Genomic DNA, 17,115 nt, shown 5'->3' with positions numbered 1-17,115 from the left:
CCCTACATTTCCCCCCAAAATGCTTTAGAACTTAAAGTGTTCCCAGCCTTGCCTCCCTTTCTGTTCTGCTTCCTGGCTCACCCATTATTGCCATTGGAGACCCTGGAGTTTCAGGTTGCTGCAAAAAGGCACCAGCTAATTCCTTAGAGGAGAAAAGAAAATCCTCACAAACCATTTCTGCATAAACTTTCCACTCCCAGACAGATTCCCCACTAACGGATGGTAATTTCTGTGTAGTGCATAGACACTATGGTGAATGACATAGTATAAATGCTTAAGCAGGCAGATGGGCAGGCAGGCGTATAATGGACAGATTGATAAATGGATGATAGGACAGTCATTTCCCCATAAATGTCCCTTGCAATTTTAGTTGCCTTTGGTTTTCTTTGTTTCCTTCTCATTTCCATGATGCCTTTCATCCAGGAGGATCTCAAAGGGTCACAGATATATACAGAGATCACTGCACCCACTACTGATATGCAGCCACCTCTGGGAGGCAATGTTGCAGCTTTTTTTAACAGTGCACAGCAATACTGCATAGTAGTTTGGGACGAGAATTGAAGGATGCTGTATCCACCCAAAATAGACAAGGAGATTTAGGGAGGGCAAATTTCCCTGAATTGAGCAGGAACCCTGATGCAAAACCTTTCAAGGAGAAGGGGACATCTCAGAGGAAACAGCACGGCGAGGCAGCATGGCCCAGTGAAAGGAGCACTGCACTGGGAGTCAACAGCCACACCTGGCTTCACTTCCTGGCTCTGCCACTGCCTTGCTGGGTGGCCCTGGGCAAGTCACTTCCCCTTTCTGGTTAGACTGCAAGGGACAGGGTCTCTTTCAATGGATATGTATATCACCTAGCACAATTAGGCCCTGAGCTTGGTTGGGGCCTCAAGGTGCTATCATAATACAAATAAGAGTAATCCCCACCAAATCTCCAATAAAAACATGGAAAATGACCCCTTGTTAGTAAGGGACGATCTCAAAGCCTGGATCTGAACATTGTTCATGAGAGATTTGCCAGGATTTCACACCTGGATTTTACTACCCACCTCAGCCCCAGTTCATTTCAGGAGTCTTTCAATCTGGGGTTTTGGTTCATACTCTCAGAGTCCCATTCACTGCAGTGGGCTTTGGCTCAGGCCTGTTGTGATGACAGCGTATTTGGCTTTCTTTTATAGTCTCTCTCCATCTGCAGTTATCTAAGGCTTCTCACCTGTAAGTCTCAAAGCACTTTACTTAGGTGGTTAAGCATTGTTAGCCCTATTTTACAGATGGTGAAACTGAGGCAAAGAGTGGTGATGTCACTTGCTCAGGGTCCAATAGGAAGCCTGGGGCAGAGATGGAGACGGAGGAGCCAGGTGTTGTGGCTCCCAGTTCTGTATCCTGTCCTCAAGAACATGCTGCAATTTCACCTTACTTTGGCAGTGGAAAGATATACGGTATTTTAATACAGAATGTGAATGCAGATGTAGAGTTTAATTTTCCTTGTGTGGTTTGGTTTGGACTTTTTTTCAATTGAGAATATTATAAAAACAATCCCCTCCCCCCATGGTATTTACTGTCATTCCAGATTGTACTGAATCGTGATTGTACCAAACCAAGCACAAGGGGCTGCTGGGCACGAATAAAGCAACACATAAACAATGGTAATAAACCAGATAAGTACCTGTTTCCAAAGCACTTTTGGCTGGCAGCAGGAATGCATCTATTTCCCATTCCAGCTAATATAGCTGTCTCAAGTGATCCACACAAAACTATACCAGTGAACAGTTTGTGGGTTTCCTTTGCAGAGCTCTGGTAAATATTTACCTGCGATAGTTAAGAGCTGTTATTAATGCTAGTGATGTGCTGATCATTCAGTTTGCCAAACAATCTTAAGTAACCCACTGCTCAGTGGATCAACTGTTCTTGAACAGGGGCTTGCACTAACACACCGACATGGGTTGTACTGCGGATTTTGTCGAGGTGTAGAAGACACTGGCTTATTGGGACAGCGGCTTGTCCATGAAACATACAGACTGTGCATGTGAAGTCTGTGTATATGTCACAGCTAGATTCAGATGTGAAACATTTGACTTGTATAAATAACAGTAGGACATATTTTATATATGTTTATATATAAAGCGCCTTTCATCCAAGGATCTCCAGGTGCTTTGAGCACATGAATCAACTCGCACAATGCTTTTGCCAGGCACAGAGTGGTTCATTGACCTTCCCTCTACTCTGTCGGTTCCACTTCACAGGCTGGGGCAGGCTGGCAGGAGTGGAGTCAAACTCCCACCGTCTCTCTCCCCCTCCTTGGCTCCGCTGCTGTGTACATTTGGGGCAGTAGGAAGGACAAGGATTGCAGCTGTGCCTGGTTCTATGCAGGCCACACAAAGAGAGGGGTGGAGGGAGATTCTCGGACCTGGCCCTCTAGATACCAGTGAAGGGCCAGGAAAAAGTGGGCCTCTGTGAACTGACATGGACGTGGGTGTTTAGGAGCGTTACAACGGCGCATGTACATGACAATCCCTCTTGCCAGTCAGTGTGGTTTGTGTCTGAATGAATCGGCAGCGTGCTAGGCGCTTAGCAGACAGGTGTGAAGAGAAGGGCCCTGTCCCATAGAGGAGCATGCTGTTATGTACAGAATTTAATATTCAGTCTTTGAATGACATTAGTAACATACATGATATTGGCCTGTAACTCAGACGAGTTGTGGGTCCGAGGGAGTGATTGTCTTGTCGGAGGCATTCCTTTAATAGCATCCTACATTCTGGCTGCACTCTGGAGAGGATTGTGTCAGAAGATAAGAAGTAAGTGGAGCTCTTAAGCTATTATTCAGTAGGGTACTAAAGCACAGGCATGATGTCAAGCATGTGAATGGTCCCATTGCAGCCAGAGGGCTGCTCATGGGCTTAGAGTATGGCACATGCTAAAGTATCGTGCAGAATCAGGACTTGAATGTGTATTTTGGGATCTAACACAGGGCCTAATTTTCAGAGGTGCTGAAATGGATGAGATGAGAGCCCCAAAGCTGCATGTGCCATCACCCTGATCTGGGAGGCTGTGCTGAATGTAAACCACCCACGCGCAGCACCCCACAACTCCAGATCTCTGCTACATTGTTAAGGGAGCAGAACAGCACTGGTTTCAGCTACATGTTGTTGTGTAACTTACATCAGAAACTAAACTGGATTTAGAGAACCCCTAAACTCTCTATGTCTCTCTCCAGCCTGCTTCCTCTTGCCTCTGTGCTTCCTGGTACATTTGTGCAGTGTGCCACAATCCCCGTAGTCAGAAACTAGGGAAGGGCACTTACTGCAGCTGCGTGAGTGAAGCGCAGTTCAAGAGCACATGGTGTTCGTGGCATTCAGCACCTCTAACTCATCTCCTTGGGGAGTGACGAGGGGTTATAGAGCATGGGAGAGCAGACCCTGCCCAATGCAATGCTGTACATACAGCAGCCATTGCTATGCAGCATAAACTTTGGCGCTAAAGACTGAGCAGCCTGACTTATGCTTGGCAGGGTGGGGCCTTTAGCATTTTAGTCCGTGTTTCCCAAATGTGTGAAAGATGAACCTCTCCCCCTTCAGAAAAATGAGCCCACTCACGCCCCTTCCAATCCCAGCAGGGGTTGCTAAGGTGTGGCTCTTCATATGATCCTTCCTCTCCTTTGTCACAAGCTTCGATGAGCAGTGACATAGTTAACAATGTTGCTGTTTAAAGTGTCATAATTCGGCATCTGAGGTAGCATTGAAATGAAAGGGGGCAGTTCACACTGTAGAGCTTTTGTTTCAGGCTCTCTGCAAACTCAGGCAGACATTGCTGCACTGGTTACACTCGGGTCATGCTTTCAAGGTGTCTTGGCAAACAGAATAGCTGGAGACTTATTTTTTTTAAAAATAGAAATGGAAACTCAGACCGTGGAGAACGGTGGAAATACCTGGCTGGGCTCCCCTTTCTCTGGCTAGTCCTGTATACTTGGGAAATGTTGAGAGAACTGATTTCACAGAACATCTGATCTATGAAAAGGCTATGGAATCCCACCCAAGAAATCACCGACCCCCATATCATGGGGAAAGCTATGTGAATCAGTCTTGTTTACAGGCTCATTTGAGCTTTTGATCCATTTCCCCCAGGGGTTATATTCTGTCTGAATAATGCAGAATTCAAGGCCAAATTCTCTCCTCCTTTATGCATAGGGCTGCACCATGAATTCAGTGGGATCACATGGGGTCTCAGGTAGGGCAGAATCCAGCTCTTTGGCTCTACAGAAATCTGTATTGTGCCTGGCACCACCAAGTACAAAGTTTTTCTATCAAGGAGCTAGAAAGGTTTTGAATCCTTTTCAGTCTCCTCGTCTTACCAGCTCTTATTAATTCATGGGCAGGAGTGCCTGCCTAAACGTCTCCCAGATGTCACTTATTCTCATGCCAGCTTACCAGTCGTGCTGGTCTATCTTTATTCCCTGCCTGGGACAGGATATCAGATACAAGGTGGATGGAGCTGATTTTCAGCACTGGATACAGACAACAGGCATAAGAACACACTGCCTCTTGCAGCAGCTAAAGCAAGACTGGGTAAGATTTCAACTGCACTATACTCTGCTCAGAGAATTGTTGCCTGCTTCCCTGGGCATAGGCAGTACTGCCTGGGTAAATTACCTGTGTGATCGCCCGCCTACTAGGGCTGCTTGAAAATTTCCCATCACAATTTTTGGACAGAGAATTGGGTTGTTGACTATACTGATTTGGGGTGTGGGGGTTGGGGAGAGCATCTGCTTTCCTTACATGATCCATTTGACATCAGAAAACCTACAAATCAAAATGTTCCATGAGAAAAAACACCCATTTTCTGACAAGCTCTACATAGAGTCAGTGTCTAAGGCCAAAAGAGACCACTAGATCATCTCTAGTCTGACCTCCTGTGTATGTCACAGGCCAGCAGCACCCCCTAACAACCAAAATGAGACCCACAAGAGACCAGACTGTTATGTGCCACAGGAGGGAGGGAGGTGCACCAGTGATCAGGGACCCTGCAATGGCAGGAAAAAGAGTAAGTGAGATATACCCAGACAATCCTGGCAAGTGACCCGCACCCACATACTGCAGAGGAAAGTGAGAGAACCCCCAGGTCACTGCCAATCTGAACTGGGGAAAAATTCCTTCCTGATCCCATGTATGGTGATCAGTTAGATCCTGAGCAGGGGAACAAGAAGCAGCCAGCCAAGCACCTGAGAGAGAGAATGTTCTGTCCCTGCTCGGTGCCCTGGCCCACTCCACCCAGTTTCCCATCTCCAGCCCTGATGCTTCAGGGGAAGGAGATCAAAAAACCACCCAGAATACATTGGGGGAAATATGCCTTCCTGACCCTTGGTGGTAGCCAACTGAAGCCCTGAAGCATGAGCTTTAGGAACATAAGCCATAAACCAGAAGTGATCCCCAGGGCTGCTAAACCCTTCCCTCTTCCATCCCAAGCATCCCCATCATACAATCATAGTCATATATTTGTCCAGCTCTCTCTTAAAACTGTTTGCCCCCACAACTCCTACTGGGAGGCTGTTCCAGAACCTCACACACTCCAATGGTTAGAAACTGTCTTCTAATTTCCAGCCTGAATTTGGTCATGGCCAATTGATATGCACTGATCTACCTTAAAGCATTCTGCATCTCCAGGGGGCTGCACAGACACTGACCAGCGCCTGTACATCCCTCTTATCAACTGGTAAAGAAGCGCCTGATTCTTCCCTCTGTTGCTTGGGTGCAGCTCCCATCAGCAGCATTAACTACGGCACAGATGGCAGACCACATATCTGCAGGAGTCTGCCCAAAAAGAGAGGCGCCTGATGCCCCCCCCCACCCACACTCTGCAGAGTGCCAACCCTGAAGAGTGGAGGTGAAGGTCCAGAAAAGGGTAGCTTGGAACACCAGTTCTGCTCTCCATCTTCCATGCCCCCTCTCTGACCTCTTTCACTCCCACAAGGGCTGCATAGAGCCCCCCTGACCCTCCCTCACTCTCCTGGCTTAGCTGGGGGCTTTATCCTTTGTTGTTGCATGTGCCCAAGGATGGACAGACACTGAAGCACTGTATTTCAGCAGTAGTGCCCAAGCTGGAATCAGGGCCCCATGGTGCTAGGCCCTGCACCCACATATGGTGGTGGGGGGGGAGGATCCCAGCCCTCAAGCACTCGCACTCTGAGCACACAAGATGATAAAACACCGAGAAAGAAATGAGCTTCTGGGTATGTAGATGAGACTTACACAATGGGCCAGATCCTCAGCTAGTATGAACCAGTGCAGCTGTACTGGAGTCAATATAATTGAACCACTCTCATCTCTACCAGGTGAGGAACTGGCCCTATTCTGTCAAAATATCCTCAGTATGGACGTGCCCTGCCTCATTTAATGGTAGAAATAATGAAAAAATTAATAACCATGAACAATCCTGGCCCGTTTCCTCATTCAGCTCTGTGCAGCTCCCATCAGAACGTTCCTCTGGGTAAAACCTCAATTTATCTTTAGTTGTGGGATTCCTTCGAACGTTAACGAGGGAGGGGGGAGATTCCGGCAGCCTCTGGCAGATGCTCAGGGGTGTGGGGAGGGACAAAGGATCCTTTCCCAGCAGACAGGATGTCAGTGCCCGAACACAACTTGGGAGTGATAGAGTGAGACATCCTGCAGGTGAGGGGCAGGAATTAGGTTGTGGCCACACAGCCCTTCCATGTCAGCTGGTGTGGGAGGACTGGAGGGAGCATATGTTGCAGCCTAGGACAGGGTGTAGCAGTGTCATTCCCATGCATGCTCCCCCTTTTTATGCCCCCTCCCCATGCTGCAGCAGTGCCCATTAATGCTACAATACTCCCTTAAGTGTTTTTTATCCCTGAGTTGAAGGCAAAGGGAGGCATCTGCAGAGCACGGAGCCCCTGAGCCTCCAACCACAGATTAAAAATCCACTAGGACAAACCCAGAGTTCAAGAGAGAGCTCTTCCTCCCAGTGATCCGTGCAACAGCATTTGCCTTGCAAGGGCCAGCTTTAAATCTGTCTCAGGCTGGATCACACATGCTATGAGTTAGGTGGCCTCAGTGGAATTCCTAGCGGACAATGTGTACGTCCACACAATTCAGAGGCAAAAAGTCCTTGAACTTTCAGTGCAATTTCAAGGAGGGGAAAGCCCAGGAGATTACTGAGATCAATAGAGGATTTGGGTAAAACAGGACCCTCCATTGACTCTTCTCCTCTGGGCTCTCAAATCCTCAGGCTGCTGCTGGCCCAGCCCCATTAGCTATTGTTCCTATTCATTCTAAATGAAGGGGCTTTTGTCACACAAACCCGTTCGGGGTCAGCCTGCCCCTTGGTTATCAATCTGGCTCTCTCTCCTCTGTTCATTACCCCACCTCCCCTGGTACAATGGGATGTTTTCTTCTGGAGCAGCTTCCTGACACCAAGTGGCTCCCTTTGGCTTCCAACCTTGTAATGAGATGTCAGGATGTGCGAGCCCCAGGCGCCCACGTCCCCAAATTCCCAGTTTAATTCCTGGTCCTATCTACATTATGGGAGTCGCTAGTAAAAAAAAAAAAAAAATCAATCAATTAAATTCCAATAGAGGCTATAACTTGCCACCCATTAATGATGCATCCAAGGTGTCATGTGCTGTAACTCGCAGTCCCACACGCTCCTAAATAGTATGGAAAAAACCTTCCTAACCTAAAGAATGGCACAGGCTGACATGTGCAAAAGGGACTCCTGCTTCTGGGCGCCCAACGCCCCTCCACTGGGACCCAATTCTCAGAAGGCCTCTGCTCAGCACTTCTTGCAAATCAGGCCCCTTTAAGGTGCCTCATAATTTGTGACATCCCTCCAGAATTAAGCTCCCCCCCGCCCCAAATCACTAGCCACTTTTGAAAATGTAGGCTGTATTTTCAGATAATAGGCCAGATCCTCCTCTCATTGAAGTCAGCGAGTGTCTTGCCATTAATTTCAATGGGAGAACTGTGCTCACTGCCAGAAATATAACCAAAAAAACCATTTACAGTTGTATCGTATAGTTGGGCTGGGGCCACGTATGGGCTGGTTCAATCCCTCTAGTGAGCGAGTGCAAACAGGGCTGTCTGATGAAAGTCTGTAAGTAACGTTAGCGCTAGTATCTGCTTCTTCAGGCAAGGCAGCATGATCCAGTGCTAACGACAAAGGCCTGAGAATAACTAGTATTGGGATCTATTCCCAGCTGTGCCTCTGACTTGCCGGACTAGCTTGGAGGACTGATTTAACCTCCCAGTGCCTCAATTCCCATTGGCAAAAAGGGGAAAATGGTGCTCAACCACCCTTAAAAAGAGCTCTGAGATTTACTGATGAAACGCAGCATAGCCCTGATTCCGCAAGACTCTTATGCAGAGTTAACTTTAAGCATGTGCTTAAGTCCCATTGATATCAATGGGCTGTAGATCAAGCCTTGTAAATCCTAAAGGCTAAAATCATTTTTACGATAAACTTCCTCCATTTCTCTCCTTTTCCCTCCAAAAAAAGGTTGCCTGTAAGATTTAAGAAAAAATTGTTTTCTGAGAGTCAGCTGAAAACAAGGAATCTCTTTGAGGAAATACTGTGATCAGTTCAGGAACCATCCCACAAGCACCTGCAGGATTTTATATTTCTTTTTCATTTATTTATCACATCTTTAAAAATTGATGAGCAATTTAAATGATGAGAAGAAGAAAGTGAAACAAAGAATACACTAGCAATCAACGAAGGGGATCTGGCTATAGAATGAACTTCCAGGGAAGAATAGATGAATCCAGAGTCTTTACAATCTTTCAGAAACAACAAGGAGTTCTTGTGGCACCTTAAAGACTAAAACAAATTTATTTGGGCATAAGCTTTCGTGGGCTAAAACCCACTTCATCAGATGCATGGAGTGAAAAATACAGTAGGCAGGTATATGTATTACAGCACATGAAAAGATGGGAGTTACCTTACCAAGTGGGGGGGTCAGTGCTAATGAGGCCAATTCAAACAGGGTGGATGTAGCCTATTTCCAACAGTTGACAAGAAGGGGTGAACATCAACAAAGGGAATATTACTTTTTGTAGTGCTAACAAGGGTGGATGTGGCCATTCCTAATAGTTAACAAGAAGGTGTGAGTATCAACAGAGGGAAAAATACTTTTCCTAGTGACCCAGCCACTCCCAGTTTTTATTCAGGCCTAATTTGATGGTGTCCAGTTTGCAAATTAGTTCCAGTTCTGCAGTTTCTCATTGAAGTCTGTTTTTGAAGGTTTTTTGTTGAAGAATGGCCACTTTTAAGTCTGTTATTGAGTGTCCAGGGAGATTGAAGTGCTCTCCGACTGGTTTTTGAATGTTACAATTCTTGATGTCTGATTTGTGATCATTTATTCTTTTGCATAGAGACTGTCCAGTTTGGCCAATGTACATGGCAGAGGGGCATTGCTGGAACATGATGGCCTAGATCACATTGGTAGATGTGCAGGTGAACGAGCCCCTGATGGTGTGGCTGATGTGGTTAGGTCCTATGATGGTGTACCTTGAATAGATATGCGGACAGAGTTGGCAATGGGGTTTATTGCAGGGATAGGTTCCTGGGTGAGTGTTTTTGTTGTGTAGTGTATAGTTGCTGGTGAGTATTTGCTTCAGGTTGGGGGGCTGTCTGTAAGCGAGGACTGGCCTGTCTCCCAAGGTCTGTGAGAGTGAGGGATCGTCCTTCAGAATAGGTTGTAGATCCTTGATGATACTCTGGAGGGGTTTTAGTTGGGGGCTGTGGCTAGTGGCATTCTATTACTTTCTTTGTTGGGCCTGTCCCAATCTTCAGAAATCCTGCCAAACGTGAGAAAGCTTTCCCCCAATAACTGAAATAAGATTCACAGCATTGAACACCCTTTTGTGCTTCCTTTAAAGAAACCTACCCCAGACAGGGCTTCCGAAGAGAATAGCCAGAGATTCCATGAAGTCTGCTAGGGAATTAGGGATTTGCTAATTGTGGAAGGTACTCAGCTGATGATGGCTGGCAATACAAAACCTTAAGATAGCTAGATAGATTAGCTAAAACTATAAAAGAAAGGAGAAAAGGACAGAACAAAAATATAAATGAATCCGTCATGATGGCAAAATGTGTATCAATATTGCTATGTTCAGTGCAACTACAATGTGAAACACCCCTTGTTCTGAAGTGCAAACTTCCTGAAAAATCATGAATATTACCCTGAAAAATGGTTGTATTAAAGCTGAAACAGGTGAGGTGCGTACGCTCACAAATATAGATAAAACTGTACTCACCTAATATTTCTAACATTAGAAGTACAGTATTCTGCAACAGTGTTTACACCAAAATGCATAAATCTAGAATAGAAATATCAGCAAGACTTCATCTTTAACCCCAATTAGTGCCAAACTCTGCCTCCAGATCCATACCTTTTACCCTAAGTGAAGTGAACAGGATTTGTGCATGCACACCTGAAGTGGTGCCAATTCAGATGTTTCTTGGGGAGGTCAAATTCCAATCCCCTCCCAGCCAGGACCCCGTTCCTGTCCTATTTTATCCCTCTCCCCCTCCCTCCGGAGGATGTTTATTTGCTAAAAGAGAAAAAAAGTGTTATCAAATTTCTAAGCAGACCTAGTAGAATAATTCATTGTAAATGTTTATGAATTATAGTCTGTTTTCTATTTACAAACACATTTGTATAACTCAACCCACGCTGCAGATGGCTAAACGGTATTCATTGCCATTTTTTAATCTTCACTGAATAATTTGAAAATACACAAGTTCTGCTTCCAAGTAGCTGAAGTCTAATTGCTTAGCTAGAGTCACACCAAATAAACAGAAGAAAAAATCCAAGTCAAGTGTTTCATGTGCACGTGTGTTTAAAAACTCTATAATCTATGACAAACATTTCATATTAAAAGGACATTCCCACAGGCAATGAAATAATGAAGCCCTTAGTATCAGGCATTCCAGGCATGAAGATGATAGCTATTTCAATATTTTATTTACTCTCAATGGAGAATAATAAATTCTGAAAGCAATATGTGTATATTTATGACAAACTGAGGGCCCAATCATGCAACTTGATCCTGAAAGCATAAGTATGTTCCACTGAAATCATTGGGGCTGGATCTGGTTTCAGGACTTCATGTACTTTATAAATTGCCTTCTACCAGTCTATGACCACAATTCTACAAAGATTTATGCAGGTACCTAATTGTATATATCTGAGTAGTCTCATTGACTTCAGTGGAATTACTCCTATGTGTAAAATTACTCATGTGCTTGAGTGTTTGCAGGATCAGGGCCTAAATCAGAAATTTGTGCTCCAATACCATGGTGATGGATATAGTATGAAAACCTAGGTGGATGGATGGTTACACAGCCAGATACAGTACTGGATATGTCTAAACTCCATGTTTGTCCTGATACAAAGCCCTTATGGAAAAGTCCTATAGAATTTAATAGAGAATTTTTAATATATAGAATTTTACAATTCTCTATGAAATTCTAGAAGATGATTTAAAATAGGGTTCTATAGAAATCACCCCAAATCCTATAGGATGAGATCCTTTCTATAGAATGTTTAAAGGATCCTATAGAATGCTGGAGCAGGGATACAATTCTCTATTAATAAATCCTATAGGATGCCTTAAACATTCAATGGAAAGTAGATCATTCATTATGAAATTCCATAGGGTTATAGAATAATTTCGACAGACCCCCTAGTACATTTCTCTAGAACCCTACTTCCTTTCATCCCTAGTAGGGCTTCCGCCATAAAAAGAAGCGACTTCTGTGCTTGAAAACGTGTTTGGTGAAGAAGTAGCTATCAAACGCTTAGGGTGAATTACAAGCTGGTTTTCCCCTAAATCTGCCTGAGTTTATGACAATAGAGAATTAGATGAACCTTTGGCTACAAAATCCACCTCTGGTTGGAGGCTGATATAAACACAGCGTGCAATGTACCAGTGGCTCCTGCGACTCGGGGAAGGGGGGTGGGGGTATTCAGAGCCGCCCACGCCCCTCTCACTCCATTGGGTCGCCGGCAAGGGCTGCTCGACACGCGGCCCGCTCCAGAGTCCAGCCCCGGCTCTGCGCGCCGCATTCCCCTCGCTCAGGGGCGCGCCCCGCTCGCTGCCTTCGGAGAAGTTTTGCTCCAGCTCCACGTGTGGCAGCAGCTGGAGGCTAGAGGGGCGGTGACAGCAGCCCCGGAGCGCTCCCCCCTCTCGCCCCCCGGCAGGTCTCGTCAGCCCAGGTGGCAACAGAGCGGAGCCAGAGGCTGCAGCCGGAGGAGGGAGGCGAAGCCGGGAGCCGGGAGCGGCTCTGTCCCGTTGGCTCGCAGCGATTCTCCCCTGCCGGGGGTGCGCAGCGGGTGGTGGGGCTGTGGCGAGCAGCTGCTTCAGTCGTGCAGACTGTGACACCCCCACCCCACTGCCAGGGGACTGGCCCGGCGGGGGCCGGCGATAGGTAGGACCGGGACCTGCGCTCCGGGACTCCGTTAGCGACTCGCCCTCCCCTGGGAGACGGGATCTGTTCGCGTCGGGGCTTCCCCTCCTGCGGGGCTTGGCAGGAGCCGCCTGCGGATGATGCCCCCCTGAAGCGTCGCCCTTAAGAGACTGGGGGTGGGGGGAAAACGGGGGACACAACCCGAGCCCCTTCCCAGCTCCAGCTCAGTGACAATGCGGCCCGGGGCAGCCCTGCGCCCCCCCGCTGGCTGCTGACTCCGGGGGCGGGGGGCATGGCACCTGCCTAGCATGGCCGGGGGGCCGGGCAGTGCCTCGGGCTAGCATGGCAGGGAACGGGCCGCCTGCCCCCGCCGCCTGCCCCGAGCCTCTGCCCCGCAGCGTCTTCAAGAAGTTCCTGCTGATGCTCATGTCCCTGCTCATGTCCCTCTACGTCTTCTACTGCCTGGCCGAGCGCTGCCCCAGCCTGCCCGGGCCCCTGCTGGCGGCCGCCCCGGAGCAGGCGGCGGGCGGCGGCGGGCCGCTGGAGCCGGGGTCCCCCTCGCTGGCCAGCTGGCCGCCGGCGGCCCGGAGGAAGCGGCCGAAGCAGCAGCGGCGGCGGCCCGACGCGCCCGGCCGAGGCGCGGGGTCGGGCGGCGGCGGGGAGCCCCCGGGCACGCTGGCCCTGCTGCTGGGCGAGGGCAGCAAGCGGCTGCCGCAGGCCATCATCGTGGGCGTGAAGAAGGGCGGCACGCGGGCGCTGCTGGAGTTCCTGCGGGTGCACCCCGACGTGCGGGCAGCGGGGGCCGAGCCCCACTTCTTCGACCGCGGCTACGAGCGGGGCTTCGCCTGGTACAGGTACGGGACTGGGGCGGGAGCCGCTGCCCTCGCGGTTCGTCCGGGGCTGGGCGGGGGAGTTAGAGAGGTTCCCTGCTCCAGCCCTGCTCCCCAAAGATACCCCATAGCCCTGAGCCCCAAAGACCCCTCAGAGCCCCCAGCCCCGATCCCCAAAGACACCCCATAGCCCTGATCACCATAGATCCCAGCCCCGATCCCCAAACACACCCCAGTCCTGATCCCCAAAGACCCCTGAGAGCCCCCAGCCCTGATCCCCATAGCTTCTAGCCCCGAACACACCTCAGCCCTGACCCTCAAAGGCCCTCACAGCCCCGAACCCCATAGCCCCTCCCAGCCCTTGATCCCCATAGCCCCGATCCTCATACCCCCCATAGCCTTGATCCCCAGACACCCCCTTGCCCCTGATCCCTATGGCTCCCTCACCCCTCCAGCCCACCAGCCCTGATCCCTGAAGACACCCTATAATCCCCAGTCCAACCCTGATCTGCAAAGACACTCCTCAGCCCATAGTGCTCCCTCCAGCCCTGATTCCCAAAACCCTTCCCAGCCCTGATCCTCAAAGTTTCTTCTGCCTCTCCAACCTCCATAGCTTTCCCCACATCCCTTCCCAAATGCCTGCCAGGATCAGGTCATGCAACATGATCAGCAATGTCTCATTTGTCCACAGTGGCATCAGTGAAGGGGAAACGGGGTGGGGGAGAGAAGAGGGAAACAGGACTCATCCTAACCCCGTCAGTGCAGGGGGAGCCCAGTGTGGGGAGGCCATAGCAAAAGTCATTTTATAAGGAGGGTTCGTCTCAGGGACAATCAGCTCTTGAACTGGGCTCCAAAGTTTTCAACCACCTATAGCATGTGATTTATTTAGTGACTGGCTCATTTTCTTTGTAAGGCTTCTTTAGTGATTAAAACAAACAAAAAAGCAATAGGTATTCATACCCCACCCCCTTCCTCATTAAGGAAGGGAAGTACCATGTCAGGATGTTTAGGAAATTGTTGGGTGTTTTTAAGGTATATTTTGAAGGCTAAGGGCAAGTCTACGCTACAAAACTAAGTTGACCTAAGTTACGACCAGGTACAGCCACTGCAGTAATTGAATCAGTTTTACATGTACACACTACGCTCCCTGTGTCCTCAGTGTGCGTCTTCACCAGGAGCTCTTGCACCGATTTAACTGCCAGAGTGGGGCATTGTGGGACAGTTTCTGAAAGGCAGCGGCAGTCAATGTAAGCAATGCAGTCAGTGTCTACACTGACACTGCGTTGACCTAATTACATTAACGTAAATGCTACGCCGCTCGCAAAGATGGAGTTATTAAGTCGGTATAGTGGGTGAGTTCCATCGGAGAGAGCTACATTTTAGTGTAGATGCTTACAGGGTTAGGTTGATGTCAACCTAGCTCTGTAGTGTAGACCAGGCATAAGTTGATAGCAAACTATATTTTGAAAGTCTGGCTCAAGGTACTATCAGTTGTGTTTTTCTGCTGTGATGATCTAAAAGACTTAACTCAGCATTTCACTTGATTTTTTTTGTGTGTGTTTGCAACTTCCATGTACTTAACATCACACACACCATGGGATTACTCAAGTGTGTAAAATTGAGCAAGTTTGCAGGATCAGGGCCTAAATCACTATTTTCAGTGGAAATTTGGCTGATAATTTTAGACACCATCCTGATACGAACATTGCTTTAGATGATCTTTAAAAAAAGACTTGTTGCAAGAAAACTGAACTTTTTGTTTTTTAAAGAAGTCTCATTGTAGGAAAAATAAACTGCTTGTGGATGAAAGTAGATGAAAACTTAGCAATATGCTCCAGAGCCCTGTCTTTGTTCGATTTTTATTTTTTGTAAACTGCCTGGCTCATCTTTCTTTTTAAGAAAGAAAAATGTCATGCAGAGGAAAGCCTCAGAGTTCCCTTAAATTTGCTGTTGTATTTGTAAAATCAGGTAGTAATCCCTGTGAAAATGAGATAAGACTGTATTTTAAAGTGAGCAACTGACAGTGTAGAAATACATATGTTATCAGGTATTACAAAATCAAGCAAATAAACAACCCCTAAGAATCTAGTCTTTAAAATATATTTTCTCCATTTAAGTATGAGGAAAGTTATAAGTTTCACTCATAATTTTGGGCAATCTGATAATAATAAAAATGTCAGTGGTAGTAATTATCCATAAATAGCCATGAACAAAGTCAGGAAAGAAAGCAAATGTTGTTAAAGTGTCTTTGTTTTAGCTTTCTGTTAAAGTAATTAATTTTTCATTTGCTGGAAAAGAAAGTAAGTGGGAGCCCTTGACAATGTGAAAACAGAAATTAAAGCCATAGGGCAATACTCCTCGTGTTGTTAGTTAGATTTTTTTTCTGATGTGTCGTAGTAATTTAAAGTTAATAAAGTTGTGTCCTCTGGCAAGTTCATATGAAAATGACTTGTTGGATCTAAGAATAGGTTGTCCTCCTTTTGCACAATAGAAATATTGAGGTTTTGCATCCGGCAAACGAGCAAAAAAGAAGGGACTTGAAGTCACTCTAAAACTTGTATCTAATTGTCATTTAACTCTTACTAACATTTTAGTGGAAGGTGGTATTTGGTTAAAATTGTGATGACTATACTGAAATCAGTAGTATCATCATACGGAAAGTCAGAGTCTAGCCCAAGCGTTTGTGCAATGTATTTTTTGCAAAGGGAAGAGACCACTGTACTTCCATATATTGCACTGGATAGAATGCACCTTATTTTCTCAGATTGCAGGGTGTGTTTTTTCTGAGAATAAAGATTTCCTCTTGAGAGGGCTGAAGCTGTCTACAGAATGATATTTTTAGTGTGCGCTTATCCAATTTTCCATGCACTGACCCTCTATCAGAAAGGAAATATTAAAAGCAAATCTGAAAACCTCAAGAACTTTAATCAACTCTTGACTTCGAAAAATAAACACATGGCTTTGGGAGAGGGTCTGCCATTATTTATGGTTGGTAATTCAGGAAATCTGTTTCTTTGACAATGGGTTCCTTGATTCATTGCAGAGGAGATGGCACTGTGGGTTGGCCTAATCCTGGAAATCTTGCCTGAGCAAGGAATACAGAATCTGACCATATGCCAGTGACATACATTATTGTACAATAGATTTCTTAGTGTCGGGGGTTTAATTTTCAAAGAGTTTGGGCTTGATCTGGTAGCTCTTGCCCATGTGAGTAGTTCCCCTTCAGGCTCTTTATGTAATCACCGTGTTTTACCATTTGATACTGGAGCGTTTACATTAATTGCTTCAGTTTGTTTGCTGTTTGATGTGTTGAGTTTCACTGTTTTGCTATTAGCTCTGTGGAGATTGAAGTACAGTGAGTTCTTTGTATGGGGCTATTCATGACGAGGGACCCAGTCCTGCAACCGTTATTCATGTGAGTAATCCTTACTAACATGTAGTTCCAGGAATCTCGGAGCTGCAGGATCAGAAAGTCGGTAATCACTTAAATGGCTCTGTTTTAAAACATTATGTAAAAAAATCTTTACATGCATTTGTCATGATCTTTGAGTAGAAGTGAATACTGGGAATATCACCATATGTTTGCTAGTATCTCTTGATTGCTTGTCTTTGGAATCACCATCTTAGGTTTCAGATTTATTTTTATTTTCGAGCAGGCAGACTAAACAGCATCATTACAGGATATAAACATTTTAGTTCACTTTCTGTGGCCTTAGGGAACCTCCATGGGCACTGAATGCTTTATCTAAAAAGTAACAAAAAGGGCCAGGATCTTTACACTGAAATGGAAAAGCCTTTAAATAGTAATATTCATAGGTGTTTATTGACAGGAGAGGCTAAATAGCAGACTTAAGGGAAGAGAGAG

At 46.6% G+C, this 17,115-nt stretch overlaps 1 protein-coding gene across 1 annotated transcript in view; it reads left to right on the top strand.

Annotated features, from left to right (window-relative positions):
• The first annotated feature begins 10,198 nt into the window (after positions 1 to 10,198).
• Positions 10,199 to 17,115, top strand: part of LOC141998816 (heparan sulfate glucosamine 3-O-sulfotransferase 3A1-like) — an 84,601-nt gene continuing 77,684 nt past the window's right edge. Inside the window, exons 1-3 of the mRNA XM_074971798.1 lie at positions 10,199 to 10,222; positions 12,215 to 12,388; positions 12,670 to 13,274. Of these exons, the coding sequence (XP_074827899.1) occupies positions 10,199 to 10,222; positions 12,215 to 12,388; positions 12,670 to 13,274 (803 nt within the window). The remainder of the gene's footprint in view (positions 10,223 to 12,214; positions 12,389 to 12,669; positions 13,275 to 17,115) is intronic.

The sequence above is a fragment of the Natator depressus genome, chromosome 14 (genome assembly GCF_965152275.1).
Source record: "Natator depressus isolate rNatDep1 chromosome 14, rNatDep2.hap1, whole genome shotgun sequence".
NCBI lineage: Eukaryota > Metazoa > Chordata > Testudines > Cheloniidae > Natator > Natator depressus.
This window is presented reverse-complemented; position numbering and strand designations above follow the sequence as displayed.